Genomic DNA, 20,450 nt, shown 5'->3' on the forward strand with positions numbered 1-20,450 from the left:
TGTATGAATTAAAAGTTTCCCTGTTACCCTATCCTGGATATTTCTCTGACTCCCTTGTTATTCAACCTCATATAATTATATAAAAATTCCACTTTTAACATAACTGCAATTTACAGCATAATTTTTGTTTATCATGTGTTTTCGTAGTTAATGTTTGTAAAGGTTTTCTTGGCATAACACGATTATCTTCTTCCTTCATTAGGCGGCGCCTAGTGGCGCTCTAACAAGCAGTCACAGACCTGGGAGTGATTTTGAAAGTCAGTATACAGTGAGTCATGTGGAGGCCCAAAGCTGTGTCATTCACTCCTGAAGAAAAGGTGGTGGACAAAGTCCCACAAAGAGTAGAGAGACCAGTGCTGGGAATTTTACCCCATTCCAGAGCTGATACCATTCCACCCATACACAACCAACCCTCACAAACAGCATCCTGCAATAATAAGTGTTCATCTGTGTTAACGGCTTCGTACGGTTCCCTAGGACGTCTTGAAGTGACCTGTCCCCGTTCGTCTTACATACAATTACCTCCTCCTCCAATGCCTAGCTTTCGCTCCATGGTGTGCCGAAACCGGGCGCAGCAGTCGAAGACTACTGTGGCCGAGGCACCTAGCAATAAGCAGAATGGGATCCCATGTGTACGTGGAGAAGTGGAAGCGTCACTCAAGAGGGATGTCAGCTGCAGTAGCTTGGGGCATCCCAAAGTTGGCCACCCCGACTTGACAATCAGGAAGTGTGAGACAGCAATGGGTCTCTCGAGCTTGGCTGTCGAAGATCCAGTGCAAAAACCTAATCCTGCCCAATGCTCAACAAAGATGGCTTTAGGCTGCCTCAACCAAAATGGCAGGAGTATCCCACCCAGTAGGATTGCCTCTCGTAAAGAAAAGGAGTGTAAGCGACCCTTTGTTTCTTCACGAAACCTAATATCTGCTTCCACCCGTAACCTTCTTTTGCCATTGCGGAAGGAGTTTTCGGCTTCTTGCACCTCCACAAACTCTTCGTCTTTCAGTCCTTCTGCTACTTCTCCCCTCTTACATCTGCAAAACAGTGGACATGGCTCTGGCATGTTGGAGCACAGTGGTGATACGGAAGGGCCCATGAAGCCAGTTAATAGGTTGCGTGTGTCTTGCTCACGGTGTTCATCCCTTGTTAGCCTCTCAGCCTCAAGACTTTCCCTTGGTGTTACTTCAGTGCTACCCACAGTGCAGGCTGTCGCCCAAGAAGAAGATGAAACTGGAGAGGACAAAATTTCCCTCGCAAAAGTGGAAATGAAAGATATTCCAGAAGATAAGAGTGAGAGTTGCAATAATGTTGGGTTAACCATGAGTATGGATCGAAGTGATAGTGATATTTCATTGGAAGTGCCTTCCTCACTCTCTTTGTGCAAATTGTGCTTAACTGAAAATGTCACAGGATCCATGGTTGTTAAAATACAACAGTGTGGCTGCCTTTTCTGTCAAGACGTAAGTATCTTTCGAATAATATATTTGCTTTACATTATGTTACACTATGATAGTATTTTATCCAATTTTGGTAAAATATTCATCTTTTTAATGGTCATTTATTGGAGTAAAAGATTAAATTCAAACAATATTTGAGTTTTTAATTTTCTAAAATTTATATTTAATCAATAATCTCATTGGAGGCTTTTGATATAATCTTTTACTGAATAAAGTTTTGAGAATTTAAAAATATTAACTCAGAATACTCTCCAAATGTGATTACATTATTATATCTATGGTTTTAGGTTATTGACAATCTTAGTTTGTTTCATATGAATGTTCCAAACCAGATTTTGATAGTGGCCCAATACTGATATTGGCTAAGTTATTTTGATTTATTGGTCTATAGCACCATATATTTTTTACTGCCATCAAATTTCTTGATGATGAATACTTTGGCTGCAATGCTTTTTTATGCGGTATATGTATAGTTAAAAATTTATCTGAAACCCTTTCCACCAATGAAAACTTGTTTTTGCTCTGCTTAATACTAAGTCCAACCCAGAAAATGTGTTTTGTGGGATTCATCTGGAAGGGTAGTGTGTTTAGGGGATTATGGATGTTCCTATAAAAAAAGCTTCGTTGTTGAGGGACAATAACGTTCCTCCTCAACAATTTCTGGGGAGTTTGAACCCCTTGACCTCCCCCCAACTAGTTGCAGCCTTGCCTAAAGTGCCTTTGATTCTGCAGTGTTAAGCCTTCTTTGGGATGTGCCTCTGACAAATATTCGTTTGCCAAATCCTTCACCTTTGACAAGTATGCTTTATCTGTCGTAATGTTTTCTAAATCTTTTGTCCCTTAATTTCATTCTCTACTCTTGATCACCAATGAAACATCTTTTTTCTTTTGTAGACCCTAGAATTTATCATCTCTCTTTTTCAATCGATTCATTTGTTATAGCATTTACTGATATATATATATTTTTATCCTGTATAGTTGAAGTAATAGTACTCTAAAAAACCACCCCAAGAAAACTATTGCATTCACCTATTGAGAAACAGAATGAGTACCACCTATGCTATGTATCTGTTGGCAAAGTTCCATTCCAAATCAGACCACCTCTCATTGCAAAGAGCCCTTTAGAAATATTTTGAGAGTAGTCGTAGCTAAGCTTGAAGCCATCAAGTTCCTTCACTGCATTGTGTATAGTGGGTAAACCTCTACCTATGGAGGTTTGCTACAATATTAGAAAGTTTACACATCAAATAAGCTGTTGTGATAAAAGACAGGCAAAAATTGATGGCATTCAGAGGTGGTGTTGGTCTATCCTCTGATATGGGAGGCTGTTTTAAGTGATACTTACCAAAACCTGTGATGAAGCTGTGACTTGGCGACTGAATGCCACCAAAAATTATACTTCCCAATACCCAAAGGAGTAGTTCTTATTCATATGAGTGAAGGTGGAGGCCACGGTGGTCGGTACAGCAGCACTCATATCACTGCAGGCATGGTAGCATTTACTTTAACACCTGTAGTATTATGACATGGAAGGCAAGGGAAACAACCTCATTAATATTCAGAGGATTTGCAGCTACTCCATTCATTGACATAAAAAATATGATGGCATTCTCGCAAGTAAAGTATTCCCAAGGTAAACAAGTACTCAACTCGGATCTCCAGACAGAGACTACTCAAGAAGTCTATATCAGTCAATTTTGTAAAATTGTTAAGGATTGGAACATGGAATATGAGATTGCTTTGTACCTGCAGTAGGCTAGAGAACAGGGAGGTGAAAATAAGAACAATTAACCTCCAAATATCAGGAATCAGTGAAATGAAGTCACCTGAAGGGGACTTTTGGAGTGGAAGCTTCAGAATGATACATACATAATCCATAAATGGTAATGCTCAGGTGTATGTAATTCAAAGAAGGAGTGCCGGAAAGTGGGTTGAAAGGTTTCTGCAGTATGTATAATAAAAATAATCATGGTTGAGATCAAGACCTAACCGGTACATACTGAGGTGGTACAGGTTTATATGCCTACGATGGTCTATGAAGATATGTTACAGGATTCATAGAAGAAAATAGTGGAAGTAGTCAAGCAGGAATAAGGGTAAATGAATCTTTCTATTTCAAGAGATTAGAATTCTCTCATCAGAGAAGGTGAAGACAAAGAAAACCGTGCATGATGGATTAGGTAAACAAAATGAAAGAGGAGAAAGATTACTTAAATTCTGCAGGGAATACAATGTGGTGGTTGGGAACATGTTATATTTAAGAATCATAACCAAATAAGATAATCTCTATAGTCTCAGGCTCAACCTTGTGGAAGTTCAATTCAACAATTAAAAAAGAACAAAATTAGTATTTATCAACCTCCGAAACTCCCGACCAACGGTCTTCCAGACCCCCCCCCCTCTCCAACTCTCACCACCCACCCACAACGCCACATCAGATACTTGAGATTTTCCCAGCCACCCCTTCCACCTACCTTCTTCTTCCCCCTCAAAAACCACATGATATATAAGAATATTTTATTGCTTGTAACCTTTGTACCGGAGGATGATGCTGCTGCGTCAAAACTAGTTGTACCACGAAAATAAATTGGTGGATAAATACAAAGTTTGTTCTTTTTTAATTGTTGATAACCTAATAAGATATCTGTGAAAATGCCAGGATACATGAGGAGATTTCAAATAATTGTGTTATGTTTCTTAGTGAGACAGAGATTTAGAAACCAAGTGAAGGTCTGCAAAAGCTACCCGGGGGATTGATATGGACAACGACCATAATATATGATGGTGAAATGTCACATAAAGTTCAAGAAACTGGATAGAACTGTGAAGAATGTATGGAAGGCAGATAAGTTGAAGGAGGCTCAGTGTCAGCTAGCATTTCATGAAGCAGTAGAGAGAAAAATAAAAGAGGATATAATTGAGAAATCAGTTGAAGATCGCTGGAAAGGCATGAAAAGTGGACTATAGGAGGCTGCATACAAAAATTCATGGAAGAAGAAAAGCCGTAAAATAAAATCCATGGACCATAGATGAAATCTTAGAACTCATTGAAGAGAGTACAAGAATGTAAAAAACAAAGAACAGCACCACGAGAAAATAAAGAACAAAATAAGTCTCAAAATGAGGAAAGCTAGGGAAATTTCAAGAAGCAGGGTGCCAGATGCAGTGCCATTAAGAGCAAGAATGGAGATCTCCTGATATAAAGTGAAGACAAATCGAAGAGATGGAAGGTGTGTCTGGAAGAGTTGTGCTTGAGAGGAAAGTGACATCAAAAAGAGTGATATGGGAGCTTCAATCCTGAGATACAAATTTTTGCTGCAATTAAGGACCTACAGATGAATAAAGCATCTGAAGTTGAGGATATTCCTGCTGAGCTTATTATGAGTGCATGAGATTAGACATTATCTCATCTGTAGAAAACCATCTGAAACATGTACATAACAGGAAACGTACGAAGGGGCTTTGAGAAGAACATCATCATTCCTATTCCCAAAGAGAAGAGGGTGGAGAAATGGGAAGCTTTTAGGACCGTACTACTCATGCATCAAAGATATTAACTAGAATCATTTACAGCAGAATAGAATGGAAAGTTCCTTGATGAAGACTAATTTAGATTTAGGAAAAATAAGGGCTAAACAGAGGCCATAGGCTGCTTGCAGAGAACAGAATGTAGAAGAACAGACCTACATTCATCATGTTTTTGACTTATAAAAAGCTTTTGATATCATAACTTGGAATGTGACTGTCGCAATCCTAAAAGAAATCTTTGTCTTTTATAATGACTGCAGAATCATCTACAAAATCTATAGAAACCTAGTACCTGTGATTTACTCTTGATCCAGCTGTGAATAAGAAAGATAAGGTAAAAGAGTAACACAAGGGTGTGTCTCTTATAATTCTCAGTGTGTTCATCATGATAAATCTATGAACAAAATAAGGTAGGAAGTACCATGAGTGAAAATACATGGTCAGAAAATTAGCAATCTGTGATTTGTCTATGTCATAGCAGAGACAGAGAGAGCCCTGAAGAAAATTCTTTTAACTATGGAAAACCTATTTAGATTTAAGCCGTAAATCAACACAAATAAAACAGAAATATAGGTCTGCAGAAGATAAGTGGCCAAGACCAACCTGAAACAAGGAAACAATAAACTTGAGGAGATCAAGAAATTCTGCCACTTGAGGAGTTGAGTGACTAACAGTGGTTGAAGCGAGAAGGAAGTATTCAGTTAAGTAGGCCAAGCAAAGAGGGCATTCCTATAAAAGAGAATCTTCTTGCAGCTGAAAATAAAGATGTTGAAGTTCAGAAGCAATTTATTGGGACTTAAATTTGGAGTATGCCTCCTTGTGGTAGTGAGGCAATGACAATGACGGTAACAGAGAAGTAAAGGTTGGGAGCTTTTGGAATATGGTCTAGTAGAATAATGATTACAATCAAATAGTTGCATTATGTGAGTAATGCAGAAGTTCTAAGAAGAGTAAGAGAGGAGAAAAGTTTTGAAAACCTTGGGTAAAAGACAGGACAATTTAATGGACCACATCATGAGGCACAATGGAAAAATGAAAATTTTTTTTGAAGGTCAAACCTGACCTGTGGAAGGGAAGAACAGCTGAGTAAAGCCTTGAATGAAATGTGTATAGCTGGTGATGAAGGATGATAGGCAGAAGAATTATGTTGGTGTTAAAAGATTAGCAATATGATGATTGACCGGAGGGTTGTACAAACTATTGACTTATGGTGATGATGATTTCATAATATAGGAAACATGGGCAAATAGAGTAATGGATAAAGTACAGCAAAGAAAAGAAGTGGATAAATGAGAATCATTTCACTAGCAGAGATGAAATATTTAATGATCTATCCACTCTTGGCATATTCCTCCCAGACTTAACATCATGATAGAGACACTTTCAGCTCACACTTCAGGAGAATACTTTAAGTACTTAATGGGCTCTTTTCAGAATTAGGGAATAATTTAATGCAAAGATAAATTTGTATTGATGAATCATGACTCAATCAAACCTATTCAAAGCTGACTACGCATGTGCAGTAGAAGTTCTTCATCGAATACAGTGGAAATTCTCATGTGCCGCAGAAACTCACTTATGCAGTAGACATTTTTTTGGAAGGGCCAATCCCAATTTCATTCATTTTAAAAAGGTTTGCCATTTATGTATGTCCTCCCTGGGATTAGACCCTCGTTGACCAACCTAACTGCATATCATATGGCTGGTACCATAAAATTATTAGTTCACATAATGTGCCTTGATTTAAAGAGCTCATTCTAATTTAAAATTTCAGATGAAAGGGAGGGGATCCTTTCCTTTAGAAAGTCACCTTTAAATGCCTCTGCTTATTATTTATTTATATAGGCATATAATATGAATCATTGCATAATTTTTATCTTTTCTTTATTTATCCTCGTGCTACATATGTTGCTATGTTGCTCTGTTTCCCCCTTGTATTGTCCATTGCCTGCAAGCCTTTCACTAACTGGCTAATCAACACGTGATAATCTTGGAAAGTCAATCCCCTCTCTTAAACTCCCGTTTGTGACTCTTATTGTACTCCCACTCCTATTTTAGTAAGAATGCCCATGAATATTTCCCAGTTCACTCTCTCAAATGTTTTTCAAAATCCAGAAAGCTCGCGTATACATTAGGTCATATTCTAAGTTCTTCTCTGCTGGGGTCTTCAAAACCGTTGTTAAGTCACAGGTTGACATTCTGACATAAACTGAAGCATGACTTATCGATGCGATTAATCAGATATGCACTTTGTATACTTCTCCAGAGTGATGGTCCTGACATCAACTGAAACCACTTATATCACGTTCTTTATATTTACATCTGAGGAGCTGAGCAAGTACATAGCAGGACATGCTAGGATAATGCTAGGATATATTCTCAAAATTAGAGCAGGATATATTTCCTGGACATGTAGTTGCACAATTTTGTGTATTTAATTGGTGAAATTTTGATGGTTAATATTTTAATGCATCTACCTCCATAAATCATGAACATACACCTTTAGAGGTTTTATTTTAGGGAGATTCTAGGGAGATCTGTTATAGATTTTATTATTATTTTGCCAATCTATACTCTGAGAAATACAAACTGTTTTTCCTCACATCTTCCAATAGTTCCTTCTCCTTGCCTACCATCTCGAACTCTTCCTTGACTTTCATGTCCATTCATCTCACTTTTATCACCAATTCTTCTCCAAAACCTACATCTTGAAAGCTAGAGTGGTAGCCACAGGGTTGATTTCTCACCCTGTGTGCCCAGGCTCATTCTGGTGCTGGCAGAGATCATTTTCTGCTGAGAGTGATTGCCCGATCCCTGATTGAGTGCTGTGTGGAAGGCATTTCAGTTGCAACAATTACTTCTTAGGGTAGGACTTATAGCCATGGTCCCCTTGGCACCTTTTGTCAAGAGACAGCTAAAGCTGTCATCAGTTATCTCTACAGCTGTCCTTCATACCCTTCTCCAATGGAATTTTTCACCTACTACAAATATCAATAGGTATCAATACTTCCATATTGTTGTATAATGTAATACTTCCATGTAAGGCTCTATGAATATGATTATTTTTCCTTCATCATCTGAATGCTTGAAAGACGCCCGCTAAAATGCTCTCTGATTTTTAATCTAGTTCTTCTCCATGGTCCCCTTTACTCATTGATCCATATGAGCAAAAATTAAAACACATAATTAGGCACTTTCAATTTGATTGGTAAAACCATTGTCTTTAGGGACAATGGGTTTACCAATGGACTTAAATAAGTAAAAGTTTTGAATATTAAATAAATGAAGTCTTTCAAGCTTTATATTCAATATCTTATCTGCAAGTAATTTCTTTGCTGTTATTCTATTGATCCAACTTTCAAAACTATTCCATGGCAGCTTGTCTTGAAACTTCTCCTCACCTTCAGGGTTATCATAACATATCTTCAAGTCCTACTTCTTTTTTACAGTGAGAATAGACGATTGTTGGCGTTATATCATATTACTTCATTGAAAATTTACAAATTGTTACCTGTGAACTAGTTTACCCCTATCTCTGACTGCTACTCTGAAGAGCAGGCTGTGCATTCATTAACAAAATTTTTCCTTACTTAGGCACATGTCTGAGGTTCGTCAGTTTTTCTCGGTTTTCACTTATTTTTTGTTTTTAATTCACTTACAAGGGACACCTCTGACCTCAAACATTCGAAACCGTCTGAAACTGTGTTTGGAACAACAAGCAGTCATTAAAAAAACGGTGGTGTGCATCATTTTCATGCAAAAATCTGCACTTGTCACTGCAGTGCAGCTACACTATGCCAGTAGATGGTGGCATAGTGTAGCTGCACTAAGCAGTGCTCCAGTTGCATGAGTGGTATACCTTCAGTAGGTATTTGTCTTCTGGAGTGTTCGCAAGCAAGCAACATTAATCCTACAAATGTGGTCCAAATATTAACTACACATACCTTCTGCAGGTATACCTCTCGCGCAACTGGAACACTGGTTAGTATAGCTACACTATGACACCATCTAGTGGTGCTGGCAGACAAGTGCGGAGTTTTGCATGAAAATGACACACAGCACTGTTTTGTTTAGACTTGCTGTTCTGAGTGCGGTTTCATTCGGTTCTGAGCACTTAAGGTTAGAGGTGTCTCTTTTAAGTGTTTCAGCCAAAAATTGGATGGTATAGGTAAGGGCATATCTCATAAAGTTTAATGGCCTAACAACACTAAATATCAATTTGGTATTTGATCTACCAATATGACCCACCTCATCACACGGGTTCTTGCATTGGTTGCTGTTGTGTAGCACGAATGTGTCACCAAAATCATGGAGCGTTTAGAAGAATATCTGAATTCTTTCGGAAATTTATGGACATTAAAAAATTGGTCACATTCTTTTTGAGTAAAGGCATTGGATCTTCTCCATGTTTCTATATGTATTGAAATGACATTTTTTCTTTGACTTTCATCTCCACCCATTTCACTTTTATCGCCCATTCTTCTCCAAAACCTACATCTTTAAAGTCAGTGTGGTAGCCATGGCCAGGAAAGGTTTCCCTGGAAATGGAAACCTTTTTTATCTCCGATAGTCTGTTGCGATGCACTTAAGATGTTTTGCCACTGTCACTTTTACTGCATGACAACTGGAGTTATGTGTCAAAGTAATATTTATAATTTACATAGACTATGTTATTTAAATATTTCATTGACTTCTGTAGTAGATTATCGTTTCTCATGATCTTTATTTATTTCATCACTATTTAATATGGATAATACCTTGAGGCCACTACTAGTTCTTTTAGAATGTTTTATTACATTTACCAATATTTACCACAACTCTGGTTTGCTTATTTTCCCATATACCTCAACCATGTGTCAATTACGACATTCTGTTGGTCCTCTACCCCATATGACATATGTACTGGCTTCAATTTCTTATCTTCACTTGAGGCTTGATGTTCAGAAGTTTTACAACTTAGTTTGTGGTGTCTCTTCTGCTTTTCATGAAAATTTAGTTTCCCTCACTTCTTTTGCAGTCCTTGGCTACACACCGTAAATATATTGTTTGTGCGCCAGTATACATTTGCTCAAAAGGAAAAGTTTCTTAATTATTTCAAATTTATCATCCTTTTTCGATTTTGGCTTTATTTAATGATTATTCCTTGTGCTTTTACTACGTATATAAATAATCAATGTCCTGGGCATTTGTATTCCATGCTATTTGACTATATACTCAATTTCTTTTCTTGGGCCACTAGTTATATTTTACTAAATTCTTAATATCACAAGATAGTGAATGTGAAATTTTTGTCCTTTGTGTATTTTTATTTTGTCTTAATCTCTAATTGGTTTTACATTTGTTTTACAGTGCATGAGTTCCTATGTAGCTTTTGAAATTCAAGAAGGAGCATATGATATATCATGTCCAGATGCACAATGTCCTGCTCAGGGTGCCCTTTCCATGGTTGAGATCGAACACTTGGTTGGGCCAGATCTCACGGAAAAGCATCACCGATTTAGGCTCAACAAGGGTAAGAAAACATTTTATTGCTAGTACATATTTATGTTGTGCATCTCAATTTAATTTTTTTTTCTATTTTCTATTCAATCAACGCATATTGTATTTCTTCATGCTTTGTTTGATTTTTCCAGATTTATGATTTACCAATTTCAAATCTTGCTAAGATAAGTTAGCAAGATTTGAAATTGGTTTTTGCTGTGCCATTGGAATATTTTGTAGATTGGTCAATGGAAATCTTGACAGTTTCATGTTCCTTGAGTTTAACTGGCCAAAGTTTCGCACATGTTTGTACTAGCAATAGCCTTTTATAGACCTTTCACACATGTTTGAACTAGCAATAGCAGACCAATGGTAGGGTATGGGAGAAAATCCTCTACCCAAAGTCAAGGACAAAATATTATTTCCTTGGTATAATAATTTTAATACTTTTAAACTGAGCTTCATACAATAGGAAGGTGTCATATTTCTACCTGGTAGGGATGGTAAATGAGGAGCAATTTACTCCAGGGAAGTTCAACCCCCTTCCTCACCTGTGTCAAAATTTATGTCTGAATTTGCCTCTGTGTACATGGTAATAATACCATTGTCAAAAATCGATTTTCCCTCTGAATTTCTAAATTTCAGTTTTTGACTTATAGGGAATTCATTATCAGCACCGAATATGCTCTACAGTTCAGTGGCATAACTATGGGAGGGTGGGATGAAGGTATAGATTCCCCCCCCCCCCCAAATCCTCAGAGAAAAAAATATTTAAAACTATTGACTAGTTTTGACATGTAATAACTGCATCTGCTTAAATTTCAATTTTTAGTTCCAAATTTGTGTAAAATTTATCTCCTGGGATGTAATTTTTCAAAAATTTTATCAGATTTTGCCTGGGGTGGGAGGGGTCGCCATCCCATCCCCCCAGGGCATATTCCTAGTTATGCCACTGCTACAGTTTTTGCCAACATACATTTTTAAGCAATAGAAAATGGAGATAAATACTTATGTAGTTGGACAGTATCCTATTTTTTGGGTCACTTTATCACAGTTCAATGCCAAAATTTCATGTCATGAAAAATCAAGGCTGTCTTCCTAGTTCCTTGTTCAGAAATGGTTACTTTTTTGCTTAAGTTTTAATTGCTCTATATACAATTGTTTTGTTCTAATAACCCATGTTAATTGCACTCATCAATTCCAATTTCATGAGAAAAAATATGATTAGTAACTGCTCTACTTAGTCAAATAAAGTTGTTTTTTTAAATGGATCACTATTGGGTAAAAGCATAAGTATGACTTTACATCAAACAGAAATTGCTGAAAGTTTAAAGGCATAAAAAATAAATGAAAATTAAAGAACTGAAATTCTGTCAATTGGAAGTAACAAATGTGTACCACTTGAACAATCTGAACATGTTGTGAGGCATTTCTATGGAGTGCCTTCCTCCAGAATGCCTAGTGCTAATATTTTCAATTTGGAATTTAAATCCTCATTTTCATTATCACATGAGTGGAAGCTCTTGTTTTTATATTTTTAGCATATTTAATCCATCATCTTAATACAGTAGATTCCGGTTAATTGGGACATATTGGGACTTGTGCACTTTGCCCCAATTAAGCGGCTGCCCCAATTAGGCGAACTATCCTGTATATAGGCATAAACAAACGTTGAAATGATAGAAAAAAGACTAAAGAATGTTTCTAATGCAACATACGTTTATTAAACTATTATTTGATTAATAAATCAGCGAGTTTAGGTAATTTATTATAATTTTTAAGATTTATAACAATTTAGTTAAAAATATTTTTCACAGCCTCGGGCGACGCTGAATGAATGTCTTTTACTTAGTCCTATTAAAGAAAAGTCCTATCCTCTTGCGGATAGTATAACAACAAGAGCTATCATAATAGGGCAAGAATAAGAACATTTGTGAAAAATGAGAGTAAATCAAAGGAGGAAAATATAAAAAATAGTATTCTGAAAACAAAAAATTTTAATTTCGTTTCGAGTATAGAGTCTATGTCACCGACTCATGGCCCAATAAAGCGGCATCCTGTCCAAATTAAGCGGAGAATACCCTGGGATATTCCTCTATTGGGTTCTGTTCTTCAAGATCTGCCCCAATTAAGCGGCTGCCCCAAGAAACCGGAGGGCCCATTAAACGGAATCTACTGTAACATAAATCAATATTATTACTCTTGGCATTTTAATGTGTATTTTTCCTTTTCTTGTTTTTCTAACCATTATTTTTTATTTTCAGAGGTTGACTTAGATGTCAATCGTACTTGGTGTCCTGTTGCTGGCTGTGAGACAGTATGCACCATTCACCCCCCTCCGAACGATTCCTCTCCAGTGACCACGCCCTGCCAACCGTGGGAAATGGGAAAGAGTCCCAATGGTTTCTGCATGTGTCCCCCGCAGAGAGTTGTTTGCCCCACATGCAGCTTTGACTTTTGTTCGGCTTGTAAAAAACCGTCCCATGTTGGGATGTCGTGTGATGTTGCTGCCCAGTTGTGGCGGGGTCGCTGGGGTACTTCCAATCAAGTGGCCCAGCTGCTTCTCCCTCCTGGAGTGCCACTTGATTCAGATCTGATCAAGTGCTGTCCCATGTGCAGTGTTCCCATTGAAAAGGATGAAGGATGTGCACAAATGATGTGCAAGCGATGCAAGCACGTGTTTTGCTGGTACTGCCTTGCCTCTCTCGATGTAAGTAGCTCTACCTCATTGACCATTATAATTAGATTTTCTTTTTCTTCTTATCTTGACCTCATTTAATTAATGATTAAGTAATTCCTGTAGTATAGGTCATATATAATGCAAAAAAGTTTTTAGCCAACACTTCGGTTTATTTTAAAACCTTCATCAGGGCTGTGAGTGAAAACATGAGAGTATAATAAAATACAATGATATACAATATTGATACATAAATAAAGGTTACAATAAGGCCCTTGCCCAAAGGTTAAGGCCCTGATGGAGGTTTTAAAATAAACCGAAACTTTGGCTAACAACTTTTTTGCATTATGTATGACCTTTACTTCAGGAATTATTTAATCATTGACCATTATGTGTAAAATTTAGTTTTAATTAAGATTAATTCGTTTTAAAAGGTTGTTATAGGCCAGGGAAATAAGGGAATTGAAGGAAACTAGGGAGGAGATTTTTAATATGAGTGGCCTATCAGGTAAAAGCCAGGGAATTTTGTGCATTGCGTCTGGAAAAATTTATGTCATGATGAGTGATTCAAAATAATCACCACACTATCTTCATAATTTTATATTCTCCAACTATTAATGAATATGTATAATGCCTGACTTTGTTAAACATACACCACACTATCGGCTGTCATAGGAGTTGCATCTTTAACATGGAAAGATTAGGTAAATTTGCCTTAGGAGATAAATCAATTCTCTGTAAAATCATTTTCAGTTAGTGTTTTTTGAAAATTAAGATTCTAACATCATCGAATTACATAGTATTGCTTTGGCTATATTGCCAAATATTTTTGTTTCACTACCTATAAAAAGTTCTTGAAGAAAAACCTTGCTATTTTTCTCTCGTGGAATACTGTAGAACTTCTTCAGTACGTTTCTGAAGGGACCACAAAAAATGAACATGCTACCCTGGAAAACGTGCTAACTAGGAAAGTAAATATTAGAAATTTGTGTAACTGATAACTTCAGGCTTTACTTTGTGAAACCTCTCCATATTGAAAATGAAGAAATAAAACTTTGTAAGATTCACTATTATTTAATTATGGGCACGACCCGGGTTTCGTAACCTGACGATGTTACCAAGTTACGTAACCCAGTCTGTGCCCATAATTTAATAATATTGAACCTTGCAAAGTTTTATTTCTTTATTTCACTTTTGAAATCAAGAAAATTAGCACTAAATGGCCAAACAAATACCATGAAATGAAAATCACAATGTAGTCATAAATTTCCCGGAGATAATTACATAAAAATGCCTTCATTCTCCCGTAATTTGTCGTATATCTGAGGACAAGTTAAGCTAAGTCATTTCTAATTTCTCACAGATTACTCAATGGAAAATGACGATAACTGTGAGTATATCGATTGGTTGTTTTTAAAAATCATAAAATTGGGCTACATTTTCTTTACCATAAATCCCGACAACAGCCGTACATTTGTTCTCGGAATGAACCCATATCGATGAATATATCAATTGATATATCGATATTGATATGACGATTAATAAAACATTTATAGATTATAATAAGCAGAGTTTTATATTGTACAGTTTAAATTCTCTTAAAACATTTTTCCTATGGAGTGTGCATTCTATTTCTTGTATCGAAATCAAGTATTTTGCATTAAGTTTTGTGTGGAGATTTGCTCCTGCAACACTTGTCTAGTGATGACGCGCATACTCCTCGCATTGAGAAATACATTTAGATGCATCACAGTCGTAGAAAGAGAGATGTGGGAGAGAAGGAGGTCAATGGCTGATAATAATAAAATAACTAATGAATTCAAAGGTTTACACACTCAGAAAATACAAGGAAACGACTTGTGGGTTGCTTCATGGCAAATTATTGAGCTTACTACCCAGGAAAGTGCGACTATTGATAGCATACTAACCACATAGTTTAACCTGCATTTTGCTGGAATGGTACCAAGACCGAGAGAAATCGCCATGCTAAGGAGGAACGTACAAAACATTACTAGTACTGTATTTGACTGCAATGTAAGATACTACAAATAACCATTAGGAAGTCCTACCATATGTGTTTCCTGAGGACATATGTGATTCATAAGTGAAGTTTGCAGTGATTGGCTGGGCCGAGCAAAAGTGTCACATAATAATTAGAAGAAGAGAAAAAAATTGAGGGATTTATGATTTTTGTCAAAGAAAAGTCAGGGAATAGTTAAGAAATTTGAGTTTGGGAATTTTGTAAGAACACTAAAATATGAATTCAATTTTTATAAATTATCTTAACAAAAATGGGCTTCTATGAAATTGGCTCCACAGAAGAGTATGGGGAATCATAGTTGGTCCCATCTGGAGTGCACATTAAAGCTTTTGACTTATTGGAGCGGAAAGAAGTCTATGGAAGCTTTTCCATGATTTTATGATGGCAGGGCAAACTTGGTTACCTTTGCATGGATATTGCTTCTATTCAAATGTTGTGCTTGCTTCAATTCAAATGTTTATATGTCAGCATGACCCTATGTAAATGATGGTAGCCAAAAAACAGGTTGTCCTTAATGGCTACCTAAAGTTACTCCGTTTTATGTAATTTATGTAATTAAATATATAAGCAGGTCACTAGCAAGGCAGTGAGGGCTATCGCTTCATTGTAGTGAAGCTGCCTGTTGTATGTTGGCTTAGAGAAGATGTGCCTTTCATTTGAATCTCTGGAACACTTCTGCAAAGGATTTGGTGTAGATTTCTTTTACTTTGATTTTCATTGATAGTAATTGTAGGTCGCTCTTCAGCAAGGGCTTCATTGCTGACTGGTTCACAGCCTCCAAAAGAGACTTTGTCCCTTGACTAGTAGACTTGGATGTTAAGGCCATTAATAATCTCTAAAAGCTGTCCTTTTTATGAGCAAAGTTTTCATTTCAAGCTTGCCAAGTTTCACTCCAAACTTGATGGCAACCCTTTCTTCCGAGTTGCAAAGTGCCTCGTATGGAAGACCAAAATGAGTGTCACCAAAAATCTGGTCCTTAATTTTGAGGTACAATTTTTGAGGTGGGTACAATGGAGTGACTACACTTAGGAAGCTGATTTCCTTCTCTCTTCGGGTCTCAACCAATCAAAGTGGAATGTGACATTTAATCACTCCACAGTAAAATCTATGGCAAAACTTTTCAAATAGGTCCTGTTTTGAAATAATTTGAATCTTTTTTATTGGATTTTTGTGCCCATTTCTGGGTAATGAAGATAAGTGAATAAAAAGTAAATGCGATGGTCAAGAGGTAGAAATAGACTCATTAGACAAAGTTCCCCTTCCTCGCTTTCTCTTGCTAGAAGTATTCCCAAAGGGGTTGGGGTGCTAACTACTTTCGAGGCAGTCGCTTGCTTTTTTCCCTGAACTATGCCAACCTTCAGATGGACCCGTTTTTATTCCCCAACAATTTAAGCTTGCTTGGCAATCGCTTTCTTGGAACATGGGCAACCTGGGTAGTCGGTCAAAGACAAGCATCTACATCTCGCGGATCGGTGTGGATATGAGCATGGGCAATAGATGAATGCAAGTTGGAGACACATGGATTTATGACCCTCTGCAGGTTTATGCTGCTTTGGGAAATGATACACAGATAATCCAACGTATGAGGGGGGACCCAAAAATAATCGGAAGGAAATCACTCGTAGCATTGCTCTTATATTTTGGGCTTCTCCCGATACATGGGTGTTATTTCATCATTTCTGAGTCAGTATGCGAAACGGAATGGATATAGACTTTTGGAGAAAGCCATTGTTACAATTTACATTCAAAGACTTTTTTGACCTCTTCGATTTTTGAAATGGCTGATATTTGAGAACAGCGTGCAGTGTTGAAATTTTGCTCTCTGTTCAGTAAAATTGAGTCGGACATTGTTATTATGTTGTCTATAGGTTATATAGAACTCACTTATAAAATAACTCAAATGAATGAGTGGTATTCGCGATTCAAATGTCGCAACATCTCGATCGAAGACATTCAACGCCCAGACTGGCCTTCCAGGTCCAGAACTGTGAAAGAAAACTCTTACCCATGTGTACGAGGATAAAAAATCATACGATTGACGGACTTGCGGAACAATCTGGTCATTCAAATAGAGTTCATTACCACTAATTTTAGCTGAAGATTTGCTATTGAGTCGAATCGGGGCAAAATTCACCCCGCTCGTTGCCTCCTGATCAAAAGTGGCACGTGTTGCCCATTGCCACGACTAGAGTTTTTGGTAAAAAATTGCATAATACCACTTCCTCACCCACCCAACTCACCAGATCTCTCACCTTTAGAGTTCCTTTTGTTAAACTAGATGAAAATGGTGATGAAAGGGAAATGTTTTGGTCATACTATGGAGGTAAAATAAAATCTAAGGCGGCACTGCAAGGCATCGGAAATGACAAGTACCAAAGGTGTTTCACGCACTGGAAAAACATTTAACCAATGTGTCAGTGTAAATGGAGAGTTCTTCGAAGGTGACTAACATTTGTAAGACAAAAAATTAAATTTTGAATTTTTTTTAAATTGTGACTGGTTGTTTTTGGGTCCCCCCTCGTACAGTAAATCGAACCTCAGATAATTAAGGTTCCACTGTAATTTGTATGCTGTGTTAATGTTATTTGAATTTTTTTTTTAATTTCACTGTAACTCAAAATTTTTTTTTTCTCTTTTCAGGATGACTTCCTTCTGCGGCACTACGATAAGGGTCCATGCAAGAATAAGCTCGGCCACTCCCGTGCTTCTGTTATTTGGCACCGGGCGCAGGTCATTGGAATATTTGCCGGGTTTGGAATTCTTTTGTTGGTTGCATCGCCTCTTCTGCTCCTGGCGGCTCCGTGCATATTGTGTTGCAAGTGTCGCGTGTGCAGTGGGGGTGGTGGTGGGGTGAATGGTGAGAAACTAGAGGAGGAGGAGGAAGAAGAGGGTGGAGGGGAGAGCATCGGGATCGTTGCGGGTAAGGTTGCCGCGAGGAGCATCAAAGCAAATGCCACAGTCAGTGACACAACGGAAATGCCTCGGGAGAGTAGCTGATAAGTGTATGCTTCACGCAGAAATTCCCCTGATTAAAAGCATACGTAAAATATCCATGTTGTGAGTTCTGGAAGAGATACACCTCCAACTAGTCCTTTTATTGTTATTTTTAATGAAGTTTCACCTGGAGCCCTATGATTATTTGTGGATAGATAATTAAAGGCAGCAATGGTACTTCTGATGAACATGATATTTCTGCTCAAGATGGTATTTTTTCTTAATTTCCTCTCAATAAATTTTGATATTGATTCTTTGATTTCTCCTCTCCTTATATTCTTGTTTTATAAGATCTGGCTGTAATTGTTAGAGAAACTGTGGAAAATTCTAGTAAGAAATTTCATGGTAGGTCTGTGATGGTATCTTATTCAGAGTGTTTAATGTACTTATGAATAGTGAAAATAAGGCATTCAATGAATGTCATTGAAGCATTTATGATAAATCAAGTGCAGATTGTGGTTAAATTATTTTTTTTAGTTTCTTGCAATGGAGTGAATTTCATTAAGAACTAATTTTCAAACTAAAACCAAGTAGCCCTTTGGAAGAAAAATAAAGTTAATTCATTTTGGAAGCCTAGAATTTTCTTGGTGCTTGGAAGTATCATGTTTGAGAAGAAAAACGTAGTTGATCAATTTTTTCTCAGGTTCATTTTTTAAGATGTATCTCAATTTTCTATTTGCTCCTCATTATGGGATCGCTAGAAAAGTCACTTTTTGTTGACCACAAAGCATTTATCATTATTGTTATACATATATCACTTATTCATCATTACCTTGGGATTGTTTATTTTGACCCGATCCATTCAGATTGTTTGAAGTCACATTATATTTCGATGCTATGTTACTCAGGTGATATATTGAGGTGAATTTCTTGCACCAAAATATCTCATTTTTAAGTTATTCCATTCCTGAAATAGTCTTGGTTTAAAGTTGACTCAAGTCAGAAAAATTCAAACCTGGCTTAGCATTATATTTGTTTCTTTCGTGTGCTCAAATATCTTTGCTAATCTTGGAAAAATCTCATTCTGTGGCATTAATTAAAATTGTAAATATCTGCAAAAATAGGAAATGTTGTAGTACTTTTTGGAGTACAATAATTAAGGAAAATTTAAAATACAAGAGGCATAAAGCTAACCATTTAATCCAGCTTAGCATCTAATTTGATTTTGAATAACTTAAGGCTTTTGTTTGTAAGAATTAACCACAAATCAATGCCGTAAAGCATTGAAGGCTTTTTTCTTTAATTTGTGAAGTTATTTCTCTTCCTGATTCTTATTGAATCGTTGGCCTAAGTACCTATTTTGTATGATGGTTTTCATACCTAATCTACAAAAATGTTTTTTTTTTTTGTATATACTTAGGAATTTGATTTTTCTTATTTTTCAAGTGTTTTTTTTTGTGATAGAAGAAAATCCTTGTGTTTATTTATCATCAATGTGTCTTGATTTGTTTGATCTTTCAATAAGTCAAAAATTTACCCTCTATAATCAGAAAATTTATAGAAATGCAAAATTTTGTATCCTCTAAGCTGCAATATTATTGTTAATAATTTGATGTATATAGACATAGTTGTCGCCGGAAACTTGTATATAGTTCCAGAAATAAAACAATTGAATATTTGCTTAAAAATATTTTTTCATTAATCACCTATTAATTTAGTACACTTGGTTATGTGGGAAGCAATGCAGTAGGGCATCAACTATATGAGAGTATCTGTCATTAGGTACATTAGTAAACCAGAAGCATTCGAGCCAAAATAAATTTTTGCTCCTCATGTGGTTGTGAAATAATGAAACATAGGCTACCTGTGATCTTTTCTTGGGTTGTGAGCTACCATCTGGGACATTTTCCCCACCTCTTCCTCCATTTGGATGAATCACTAATTCATAGTCCTGCGGTATATAGTGAAGTCAACTTTTTGTCTAGAGATATCATGGAACAGCATATTACGAGGTATGTGAGAAAAGTAATCTGACTGGAAATACTGTGGGTGAACTGGTAATGTTGTGTCTACCGGCCACTGATAGACCGATTTTTTTCATCTCTTCCACTTCCTCAATGCAAGTTTCAACTCCATACAGCAAAAACACATTATTTTTGACAGCGCCATCAGTGAAGTTGAGTTTACATCATTTAAAATAATGAGTTTAAACTAAAAAAGATCTTTATTTTCATTCAGAATCATTCTGGCCGCCTCTCCTTCCTTCATGTACTTCCCTTTCCAATAGGGTGGTTTCCTATTATTTTTTTATTGCGTAAATCGAAAGATTATTACT

The 20,450-nt window shown here is 36.7% G+C and overlaps 1 protein-coding gene across 2 annotated transcripts in view; it reads left to right on the plus strand.

The window, feature by feature from the left end:
• LOC124163207 overlaps positions 1-19,803 on the plus strand; it is a 223,491-nt gene extending 203,688 nt beyond the window's left edge. For both annotated transcript variants that reach the window (XM_046539940.1, XM_046539939.1), the window contains exons 3-6: positions 203-1,457; positions 10,332-10,494; positions 12,728-13,173; positions 17,822-19,803. In XM_046539940.1, coding sequence (XP_046395896.1) covers positions 276-1,457; positions 10,332-10,494; positions 12,728-13,173; positions 17,822-18,178 — 2,148 coding nt within the window. In that variant the 5' untranslated portion in view covers positions 203-275 and the 3' untranslated portion in view covers positions 18,179-19,803. The remainder of the gene's footprint in view (positions 1-202; positions 1,458-10,331; positions 10,495-12,727; positions 13,174-17,821) is intronic.
• Positions 19,804-20,450: the final 647 nt, after the last annotated feature.

Source organism: Ischnura elegans, chromosome 8 (assembly GCF_921293095.1).
Source record: "Ischnura elegans chromosome 8, ioIscEleg1.1, whole genome shotgun sequence".
NCBI classification, from domain to species: Eukaryota; Metazoa; Arthropoda; class Insecta; order Odonata; family Coenagrionidae; genus Ischnura; species Ischnura elegans.